The sequence below is a fragment of the Lytechinus pictus genome, chromosome 2, assembly GCF_037042905.1.
Source record: "Lytechinus pictus isolate F3 Inbred chromosome 2, Lp3.0, whole genome shotgun sequence".
In the NCBI taxonomy this organism is placed as follows: Eukaryota; Metazoa; Echinodermata; class Echinoidea; order Temnopleuroida; family Toxopneustidae; genus Lytechinus; species Lytechinus pictus.
In genome coordinates this window covers 47,978,216-47,990,724 of record NC_087246.1, presented here as the reverse complement: position 1 = coordinate 47,990,724, position 12,509 = coordinate 47,978,216, and the positions used below count along the sequence as shown (strand labels likewise).

Here is a 12,509-nt window from a genome sequence, read left to right as displayed (position 1 = left end):
TTCAGTAGATTAATTGCTCCGTAAAGTTTGTCCTTCTGTGTAAATGGTTGAATTAGAACCTAATACATGTATATAGTTAACGAAAATTGATTTTGGTTAATGTAGCCAAAGATACTTGGCCAGTGCAACAATGTCTAGCGCCATCTGACGGGTTACAAAATATATTGCGCCATTTGGTGTAGATCTCGTGTGGAACTATAGATGTAGCCGATGTATGCAGCTGCGTTGTTGTTCGATATGTTGCTATTTAGTTTACACTTGAGTTAATATGAGGAGCTAGGAGGTGTGTCACCTGACATCAAGCTTTTTCCAAGGATTTCGTAATGAATGGATTTTTGAAACAACGACAACGACGCGACGTGATCTGAAGCATAACAATAATTTATTGTCTCTTTTCAATTTCATAGACTGAGTATTTACAATAGACAGAGCCTGATACTGCCTAATGTCGCGTGTTGCGGGAACCACTCGTTATATGCTGCAGCTTCCAATCCAAACTGAACTTCATGATTATATTTATAAGTGAACTAACAGTTAAGACTTAGAAAATAGGCAGTGTTTACTACTAGCCACTGTAAGCAGCTAATGTTGATGAGCTAGCAAGGCAGATGGGATTGCTTGTATTGCGGATTCATAATCTGATTGAAGATTTAACGTGTATCTGATATGTGCCTGTAGAGATAGCTAGGCCGCATGCTGGGCTTCAATTTAAATACAAGACTGGTATGAACTGATGAAAAGCCACAGAACAAAAACAAAACTCACAGTGTGCTGGGTCTGGGATATCAATTTACTAGTAACATGGAACCGCCACTAAGCAAGTCCACCATCAGAACTAGACTCCTGGAAAGAGACTTCAGTGAACGAACGCAAGAATCAGATATTATGTTGTTTGCAAGTCAGAGGAAGAAAGCATCTGTTCTTGTGCCTTTGATACTGTGTCAAAATGGAGATCTTGAGGTACTTCTTACAAAGAGGGCAGCCCACCTTCGGGCTGATGCTGGTGATGTCGCATTTCCGGGTGGAAAGCGGGATGACGAGGATGCAGATGACACTGCAACGGCGCTACGCGAGTCCTGGGAGGAGATCGGTCTTCATCCTTCGGACGTCGAGGTGGTGTCCCAGCTTCCACCAATGACATCTCGGCATGGCTACTTTATCACACCAGTTGCAGGATTAGTTCCTGAGACGTTTGAACCTGACATCAACCCCAATGAAGTAGAGGATGTCTTCCGTGTACCCCTTGTCGATTTCCTCTTGTGTGATAACCACAAGTCTCAAAGAACCTTGAGTAAAGGACGATTTGCTTGGCTTCACTACTTTGAACACGTTATCAATGGCAAGAGATTTATTACTTGGGGTTTGACAGCGTATCTATGTATTTCTGCTGCTTGTACTGTATACCAAAGAGCTCCAGACTTTGAAATGGAACCAGGCTTTGATCATGAAAATTTAGCTCAGGGATTTATAGACCTCATGGCAAGGGAGAATAAAGAAGAGGCACTTTCAGCTGATGGAAGCAAATTATAAACTATAAATTGTCGACAACCTGACTAATAAACAGGTGTTTTTAGAATATAGGTCGATTGTGTGAAGCAGCTGAAAAAAATCTTTTGAATTATAATTGTCTTTGCTTTTGAACAGTGATGTCTCTCTGAATCATACAATTTTTTTCAAAATGTTTAAGTAATTTTGAAGTCCCCTAGGCCTAGTAGACTCTACATGCAACTGTGTCCACTAATGTCCAAGTTAAACTTTCTGTTGCTTTTGAATGGGATGACGCTTTATTCAAAGTAATAATTGGCATAACTTGACTTTTACATGTAGTAGCAACTTGCAAATAAACAAAGATGGCCCATCAAGGCCCTTCCTATACATTGATCTGATTTGATACTATCATGATTTACCTTTGTCAGACAAGGTTTGGAAAAGGTACACTTAAATTTAAAATACATCAAAATCAAATACAGTGATTACATGTGTTGTACATTATATATGTATGATGGTTTGGGGACTGTTTGGGGTTTTGTTTTTGAAACTCATCTTTGAATATTTACTTTGTTGGTGTAACTTTAATACAATTAGCTCTATTTGAACAAGTATTGTTTACAGAGCAATTTAAACAATGCATTGCAATGAAAGATTAATATGTTCATGGGACAAGGCAAAACGTAATAAACCTAGGTTGCAATAAGAAGCATTATTATTTGATTTGGTGACAGGACAAAAACCGAGGTGAAATAGTGACCCTTGGGTGAGACTTGTAGTCAAGTGTGTACTCTAATGCAGGCAATACATTATGCACTGTGCATGTTGATGCCCATTTCTCATAGTTGAGTAGAGCTTGTACAGTGTGGTCTTGACTTGGAAAGCAAATAGAACTTTGACCAAACTGATGAAGTCAAGTGCTGTACTATAAGTGCAATCAAGGAAAACTCAAGGGGGCCAAGCCAAAGGGCAATTTGGCTAAAAATCTAATCTTTTCGACTTTGTGTTTTGTAACCTAGTCTATTTTCATTTGGAATCCAATTTCATACAAAGTGGAATTTTGAGTGGATATGAACAAAATGGCCTCATTATAGGAAATATGAGATTCCCTGATATGTAGAGTATGAACCAGTCTAAGGAAATGTGGGTAAACGATTTACTTTTCTCATGAGGTTATGTATTTTGGACTTTTCAATTTGTACTAACTACTGGTCTATGATTCAATTATAATAAAAATATGTCCATTTATATAGCGCATTTACAATGTGCATATACTCAACTGCGCTTTGATACTTGGTATCATATTATTACCCCGGCCGTAGCTGAGCCGCCATATTAATAGGCGCTCAAGCGTTCAAGGAATACATCGTACCGGGTACCCATTCACCTCGCCTGGGTCGAGTGCAACACAGTTACAGACCTTTTACCAAAGCTTAATTCTACTTTTTTTTTATTGGTACCCAATTAAATGAACTGCTTTAAGCCATACAAATATTTTCTTATAATGATCGGAGTGGCAACATTCAGTTTAGGGGGATTTCCTGAAACTAAGAAAATGGTTTAACATTAAGTTGGGATCCTGTTTTAGAAAACTTGAAAAATCAATAAGGTATTACTTAGCTATTTATATGACAAATCTATAGTCTAGATCAAGCTAATGCCAAGAAATTAAGAACATTGTTATTATACCTGGTGGGTGTAAATGTTTCATAAAGCTGTTCGTAAGATAAGACGACTTTAAGAACGACTGGTGAACCTTTCTTACGCTCTAAATAATTACCAATGGTGAATATCATTTACCACAAGAAAGGATCACCAGTCGTTCTTAAAGTCGCTCTTAACTTACTAAGATCTTTATGAAACACCCACCATGGTCAGCGATGTGTACTATGCAGAGTCACACGTAACGCCGGTTGGTGATGGTTAAAAGAAACCACATCTCATAATAAATTGATCTCATTAATAGTGAAATGCATCACTTTGAGTTTGATGTTTTTTAGATTTTTTTGTTCGCACTTTGAGAAGGAAATGTGATTGCTCTCAATCAAAATTGACTACAAAGAATTACGATTGATCCAATCAATCTCAACTGTATTGAAATCCATCCATACCATATTTTTTTCTACATGAAAATTTGCACAATCTCCTTAGTAAACAAAGAGAATCACACTGAATCTTCAAGAGAATAATGAATGTGTGAATATACATCATTTCTAGAAAATATTTTGAAGAAACATGCATTTTAGATTTTGATGTTGCTGGCCGTCCATAGTTGAGATTGGTCAGATCAAACGCAACTCTTTGTAATTGTGAGACCCCTTAACTTATCAGACTGAAAAAAATGTTAAAGTTTTTCAACTTGATGTTTTTATGTACTTCAAAATTTTTGATAATGTACAGGTACAGCCTCTATATTTATGGTTCCAATTGCATGTATGTTTTGATTCAGTGTGAAAATACCCCCCCCCCAAAAAAAAAAAAAAATCAATAAAGAATTAATGTATCTGGATGTATGAACGAATGATTGACTGATCGAATGAATGACTAAATGAATAAATATAAAATGCATTAAAAAGTGAATAAGTAAACAATGAAAAGAAGGTAAAGATAATACAAGGAACTGCATCGTAAAATTGTATTTTCATTTCACACAACATAAGATGCCAATCAAAACTCACTGCTAATCGAGGTATGTCGCCATCTATGGTTGACGTTGGACCATAGAAATGCAGGCAAGCGACAGCATGCAGTCATTCTAATGATTGTGTGCGAAAATGATTTATGGGAGTCTATTTTCTTAATATGAATAAATTATATAAACCCTTTTTCATCTAATATTTTTCCTAAAGCCTATTATCTATGGATATCTCCAATTTTTAATTCGATGACGATGAGAGCAAGAGCGAGGGTTACTTTGAAAGGGGGGGGGGGGGGCGACATTTTTTTCTCTCATGCATGGGTAATATTATATGTAAGTTATACGAACTATACCTCTGAGATTTTCATTTTCTCATTTCCAACATATAACAGTTTTAAAAATCTATAGAAATACATGTACACTAATATTTTAATAAATAAATGAAGTATTATGAACAAACATTTAACTCAACATAATGTCTTGATTATTTTGAAACTTGGATGGATCATTAAATATGAAAGGTAGCTGAAAATAACATATCAATGTTGAAATGCTTTCCTTTCCTCTCTCTTCCTTTTTCATATTTCCCTCCACTTTTAATTGGAAAACTCAGAGTGGGCAGTCGTCACCACCCCCCCCCCCCTGTGGCGCTGTCGATCCCTGTTTAGAAGATCGAAGGGAAAGAGGAAAGGAGAGGGTAGACGTGGTGGAAGAGGGAGGGTGGGAATGATAGAAAGGTGGGGGGGAGATGGGGAGGCTCACCGACATCTCTTTATTTTCATTTTTTTATGGTATAGTGGAGAAATGGGGGAGCGGAAAAGAGGAGAGAGATTGAAATATTGAACCCTTGGATTGTGCAATAAATTTCATTTATAGTCCCATAATTTTTATTTCATAGTTTTATCATTTTATAGCATTCGAATAAAAAAGTAATTTCAATAAAACCAAAATTATAAATAACATAGATTGAACTGGAATAATGGCTGTTATGTAGTGTTATATTGGAAAGGTACATGGAAAATTTTCAAAAAAAATAATAATGGAAGCATTAATGTGGAAGAGTGATTGGTTTTGCAACTCACATAGTTGTGGGAATCACCCACCCAACCAATAATTGTATAAATTAATTACATTGGGCCATTGCCAAATGCCAGGCACAATAACGCTTCCTGAAAATGTATTATTTTCTTCAAATGCTATTCCCAGGGTATCACAATCAATATCGAGGTTCTGCTAGAACTGATCATGATAATAAAAATGAATGCTTTTGACGGCAGCAGCGAGGTAGTCAGGCAGAACACATGCAGAACAAATTCTGTAGTTGAGATAATTTTTGTTTATTCCGCCACGTTTTAAACAATTCCAACACATGAAACAAAATAGGCCTACATATACATACTAAATCTTATAGTGCATTCTAATCTTGAATCTTATTTCAATTTTCATTAAAAGACAGGGGCCGCAGAACCGGGGGGAGGGGCTGGATTTTTTTCAGCCCCCCACTTAAAAAAAAAGAGAAAAAACGTCTACGGAAACGTAAAAATGACCGTCTGATTGTGATTTTTTGCATGGTCACCCCCCCCCCCCATTTCAAAACCGTTCCGCGGCCCCTGAAAGCTACCATTCGCCAGGCGTTCGATAATATTGTTTGCGTCGAATACATTATCCAATGAAACTGAAGTTTCAGAAGTCGAGGATGGTGTCAGATCATGATAGTCATAGAGATTAGATTATGACGGGGAATCAAACAGAAATAAGATGCTTGACGATAATATATACTCGTGTGTTTGTAAATTTCATGTGTTTTGTGCGTTCTTAGTTTCAATCATTATACTTAAAAAATGTATTTGTGTATTTCATTCTTAGAACATGACTAAGTTATAGTTATAATTATGTGATAGCGGAGTGGGGGTGTACCACCGGCACAATCCTCATGTTTACCTCCTGCATGATTGATTACACCATACCATTAATGTATCCTGTGAAGTCTTGATTTTCCAGATGGAAACCTCGGATTCGTGCATTCATGATGGGAAAAGATGGCGCCGGGGTTATTTTCATTCGTAATCGGGAGAATCCCTTTTTTAATTCACTTCAATCAGCTCTCATGTTCATGAAATATGAACACGTGACTATATAACAAAGCCTCGCAGTGACGTCTGTTACTTTGGGCCTGCTGCTTTAAAAAAAATATAGACATGGTAGATAACAATAACTTTGAAACTTTTGTATAAATATTTTTTGAGATTAATCATTGTAGAAGCTCTTTTGTTATCAGGGGTTTCAATAATGTAGTTTGTCAATAATTATCGCTTGAATGTATTGGTTCATTGCATTCCTTAATGATTATATCTTCGATATCATCGCGCTCCGTTGGTATTGAATAGCAAGTTAGCAACCCCCTGGGGAGTTTTAATTAAGTCGTCAAAAAGCACTTCTCAAACATAGTTTGTAAACACATCGCAGAATGGAAACAAAATAGTCCCCATAATTCTTTCTTCCATTTAAGGTTTATTCCATCCCCCCATGCAGGATTAACATTGAAAAGAGAATAACAGATTTGGAACGATATATCATAGTATAGGGGATGTTCTGGTTTAAAGAGTTTGTTGACATCATTCTACAGATGACATAATTGTATCATAAATTTTATGCTTCCAAGAATATAGATGTAAGAGAACAAAAACAACAATCGCGAGCACGATGCGTGAGGGCCTATAATGGGGGTGGGGCGTATGACGCTGATCACTTTGCTCCCTGAACTATATGCTGTTTTCATTGATTTCTTTACGTACTTTAAAAAAACTGTTGATGTAACGTCATGTGTGATGGTTTATAGTTTGTCTAGAGGTCTATGTAATATAATTATTAAAGCTAATTGTGAACCTATATTCATACGGTTTTATGCAAGTAATCTGCATGTCCCCCCCCCCCCCCACCCCCACCCATTGCCTATAAATGATTTTTATGTTCTCCAACATGATTTAGATAATGTATCAATACAATGGGAAACACGAGGTATTTTGGGGAAAACAAAATAATGAGAACAAACCTATTCAGACACACTTTTCTTCTCTCTATATTGTCTACTTTGATTTTTTTTTTATAGAGATTCTCGTTGCTTGATTGCATGACTGCCTGCCTTGGAGCCGAGGTGACCGCGGGTCTTCCTGTCATACATGCATTACTCCGGAAATCTACCGTGAATATAGGGGGCCCCTCGATGGGTCATCACAGCCCACACAGACCCCTGGTGCCGGTGTATAAAGGGTCAACCATTCTACAGGCATTCTAGTTCTATCAATCGTTTATTGAAATGCATTAATTGGAAGCATGCATCGTATGCAGTGTTTTTTCAAGGGGACGAGGGGGGGGGGGGCATTATTGCGAATTGGCGACGCGCGAGCTGATATTGTGTGTCTTTTTTTAATGCTTTGATGTTGAAAATTTTGTGAAATTTTGGATGGATTTGCTTGGTAGAGTTGATAAAGTTAAATCAATGATAACTAATTAGACACCATGCAACGTGTGCAGAAATAAACAAGAAAATGGAAGGGGAAGTACGCTGAATTATGAAATCAAAGTTGAGATTACAATTATTTTAAGCAACAACATCCGGGCAACATCCGCTCATTTATTGTTCTATGATCGTATCGTATGTGTTTCGCGTTATCCTTGACACCGTTTTAGACGCGAAAAAAAAAATGTATATATATATATTTATATATATATATACGGTCTGCAGGCTCTACTGAAAGTGTGAATGATATTGATATGCTGATTTTTGTTTACTTTCATTACGTATTTCAAATACACGATAGTTTTCTAATACAAAAAAAGAAAACTGCTGGAAAAAAGTTCGTTCTCGTTTTGCCAAGTGATATCTCTCTGTTTGACCATATAAGACTGTATATCCTGTTATTGTGGTCAGTTTCAACCAATTACCCCTTTCTATGTTTGCTTCTCCCTTTTTATTTATTTTATTTTAAATGATCTTTAATTATCCTCTCTCATCAAACAAATTTGAACATAATAAAACATTAAATTCATGATCATAAATTCAAAACATATTAAATTAATTTACACCTTAATTACAAAACTTGCTTTGAACTAGACGATGATCGTAATCAACACATCCATAGCTTTGAAAATAAGTTTTTGACAATTCTTAAAAAACAACAACAAACATGACAAAAGCCATGAATAAATTCTAAATCATACTGGTTCTCAAACTACCTGATACATATTTTTTTGTATCAAGAATAATCTAGCTTTATGTGTTTTCCAATAGGAATATTCATTGTTTTATCATACGTTTGTACACATATAATATATATTTTTTAATTAAACATAAGTATTGAAATGAAGTACAACCTTTTATTATAATTATTATTATTACCATTATTATTATTAATATTATCAGTAGTATTGTTATTTTTATTATTTTTATAATCATCATCATGACTTATGAGAGAAAATTTAATAATCATATTCCCCGGACCACTCCCACACACTCACAGCCCCCCTCCTTTATCCTTTATTCCCCGATCAGAATAATTTATGCAATAAGAATTCTTTATTTTTAATGTGTACTGATCTCTTTGTAGCCGGTCCCCCTGTCAGTCGTAATAGTCGTCCAACAGCTAGTCCTGAAAACAATGTCACAATCGAGCATGGACATCGGCATTCGAGCTGTCCTGAGACCTTTAAATGTCAAATCACACCAGTATTTCGTGAAATGCAATGTCGGTGCAATTACATTTGAAATGTCAAGTCGTGGTCCTCGGCTCTTTCATTCAATCAAGTAATATTAAATCCTGATGAGTTAAACGCACCGGTCATAATTTTGTTCCTCATTCTTTCAAACAATAGATGAAAGAAATAACCTTGTCAATGTGCGGGAGGAAAGTAGGTCGAATGTGAGACAGTTGGAACATTGCCCAATGCATGTATGATGCAATGCATGGACGCCGTTACAGGAGGGGGTCAGCCGCCCCCTCTAACTTTTTTTCTCCAAATGATGAAATAAATATTTAAAAAAAAAAGAGAAAGATAGATCGAAAAGAGGGCGAGGAGATATAAAGCGTATTAATATGGCATTATGTATTCTACTTTCTTCTTAAAAATAAATTGAAATCAAATTTGGGTCATCTTGAACGCCCTTTGACAAAATATTTTTGATGCAAGGATTGAATGTCTATTCTTCAAGTACCAATACAAAGGAGGATACAGTATGCAAGTTATTATTTTTTTTAATAATTTAGGTAGACAGATCTAAGGATGAGATGTAAGAAGTGATGGACCTAGGCTTAGAGTAGACTTTATATGGAGCGGGTTTTTTTTATACGAAACCATTCCATTTCTCTTTTTTGCGATCGCTAAATATGACCACTGTTCAGAAAAAAAAACATGGCATCATATAGCTTTAAATGCAATTACATATTGCTACATAGTGTTGTAATTTTTCATTCATGTATCACTTTTGTGATTTTTATACAGCTAACGATAATGATAAAAAACAGGATGGGGGAATTGTTTTACTTTCCTTGTAACTGAATATTTGTAATACGATCGATGAAAAGGGATGTATCTTTATTGTCATGTTTGTTATGGCCTGAAAGTGAATACATGACAAGTAGTCCTGTTTTATTGACGTTTCCATACGGATTATGTATGTCGAAATTAGAGTTATCGATGCATGTCCAATACCTGATCCCTTTCCCCATAATATTAGTTTATATGATTTTTATTTTGATCATTATCTGTCAGAAAGAATGACACCACTAACGACTTTTATGAAGCCAGTCATGGCGCATGGGGCCATTAAAAAAGCTGCGAGGGAGCGAAGCGAGAAAGAAAAAATAGACCCTCCTTATTATTACGAGAATTTATTTTTGTGATCGTACATTGACATAAATAATTTCATATTTTATTTTCTCATCTTTCCGTTTGGCCCCTTTTCTTGGTCGTGAAACTCCTGTGAGTCCATGGCCTCCATACAAGCCCTCCCCCACTCATTCTGTTCGTTTAGTTGTATCGTGTATTTATTTTATTTTCTCTTATTTAAACTATTGATTGAATGTCTACCGATTAATTGATTTATTATAGGGGCAATTAATTATTCAGAGGGTATGTCATCATGGTCATGGAAGAAGAGAGTTTATAATTTAAGACGATGATACTAGTTTGATGGCGGCGTAATGAGCCTATTTTGAAATTTTGAGGGGACTCGATATGGCGTATCGCATAAAATTAATAAGAAGTTGCGAGCGAGCAAATATTTTGACATTTTTATTACCACAGACCAAAATCCAAGTTTGTGATAGATTTTGACATAATATTCGGAAAATAATATCATATTTCACCCTTATCCCTTCCCACTAGCGTACCTAAGGGGGGGGGGGCAGACTGCCCCCCTGACGAGTCACAACTCATGCAGGGGACGTATCCCTGCCCCCCCCTGACGAGTCACAACATACAGGGGACGTGCCCCCCTTTAGAGAAGCCAAATTAATAATTTGTAATGTAAAAATGCAATAAAAACAGACGTGTACCCCCTCTTTTGAACCTGAAGACCTTTTTTTTTTTTTTTGCTTGTCAATTTTTTTTGTGGTAAAGAATCATTTTTTGGGGTTGAAGACCCTTTCTATTTTTTTTTTTTTTTTGCTTGTCAAATTTTTTTGTGGTTAGAAATCCTTTATTTGTGGTTGAAGACCTTTTTTTTTTTTTTTTTTGCTTGTCAAATTTTTTCGCGGACGAAATATCCTCCAAAAAATTTGCCCCCCCCCTCTGGAAAATCCTAGGTACGCCAGTGTCCCTTCCCTTTTCTTTCCTTTTCTATTATTATTTCTTGGTCGTGAAAACATGGAGGGGGGGGGGGCAAGAGCTCCCCCTCCGTCCTCCATCCGCATGCCCATGTTTGATGGGTACTTAAAACCGGCTCAAACTGGTTAAGAGCGGATCACCCACGTCAGGTCGCAGATATAGGACGGTGATTAAAAGATGATCTTGGGTTGGGGAGCGAGGGGTGCCATTTGGCATGATGGTCAATGAACCATGATAGGTTTGACTATATATTTCTCTGGTTGTATAACGAGTGCCCATATTTGAAGGGGATGTTATATTCATTGAATTATGGGTAATTATACAAATGACTGGAGGTATTGAACGAAAATATTTTCTGTAAAACGAAAAATGTAGCAGTGATCCACACCGTAGGCCTATATTACATGAAAATACTTATTTCCTTGTCAAAGTTGTATTTAATCATATACTTTAAAGTCAGAGGGAATAATGCAAAGTTCTTTCACATTTACCTTGCCATATCAGTGTATCTATAATTCTATACAATTTTTATTGTTGTATTTACGATCCCTCAGTTCCATAAAACGAAAGTTCACCAATATCTGTAACATAGCCCTGAACAAGAAATCAAAGATGCCAGCCAATAAGCCGGATAAACACACCGACATACCATTAGAAATAGTCGAGATCTATCACGTCCTTATCAACCCTTCTCATATGACAAATAAACAAACCATCGCATATCTTTATATCATCGGATGCTATATACGCAGATTATAGTACCCGCGGTTTATCCTCTTGGAAGAATATAGGCCTAAGTATTTAAGGAGCAGATCGGAATTAAATCATAATACACTAAAAAAAATTAGTTGAAATTACTCAATAAAATTGTGGCAAAAAATTGCCTTAATTTTTTTCAAGTATTTATGAGTTTAGCAGTTTTAAGTAAAATTTACTTATTTTCTTTGCATCCATTTTACTCAAGAAAATTAAGTTACAATAACTTAATTCAATTAAGTAAAACCGTCACTAAAATATTTGAAAAAAAAATCAAATGGGGGAGTGGACTTTCGTGATTCGAAAGTCCGCTCCCCCTCTCCCCCACTTTTAGTGGCATCATTTTCATCTTAGACATCTTTTATCCAACTATTATACTTTGTGCATTTTCACTTATACCTGTACATGCAGGCCTATAGGTACTGACATTGATATTTATACGCGATCGTTTTATTCTTACGAATAAAACAGTGAGAATAATATAAAGCATTTTCCGAAAACCTAAAAAGAAATCTGAAATTTTCTGCTAAATGACGATTTAATGTTGCTCTTTCTTTGATTCAACAAAAGAATAAAATAGGTAGCACACCCTTATCCAAAACAATTTCAAACAAAAATAGATATGACAGTTATTTTAAAAAACCCATTTACTTGCTCTAATGAATATTCATGCATTATTTAAATGAGGAGTTAATTGAAAATATAAGTACATTCAACAAGATTTTATAAGTAATAATCATCTTCGTCATAATTATTGATGATAAATTATATAACCACTTAAGTTGAAGTGTGCATGTATCTT

The 12,509-nt window shown here is 35.8% G+C and overlaps 1 protein-coding gene across 1 annotated transcript; it reads left to right on the top strand.

The window, feature by feature from the left end:
- Window positions 1-801: 801 nt before the first annotated feature.
- On the top strand, window positions 802-3,900 carry LOC129254124 (uncharacterized). Its single transcript, XM_064094988.1, has one exon. It carries the CDS (start codon window positions 802-804, stop codon window positions 1,528-1,530), a length of 729 nt encoding a protein of 242 aa, XP_063951058.1. The 3' UTR covers window positions 1,531-3,900.
- Window positions 3,901-12,509: the final 8,609 nt, after the last annotated feature.

What these genes read in the sequence shown, in the direction of transcription:
- LOC129254124 (XM_064094988.1), top strand. Translation starts at nt 802, where the DNA reads ATGGAACCGCCACTAAGCAAGTCCACCATCAGAACTAGACTCCTGGAA.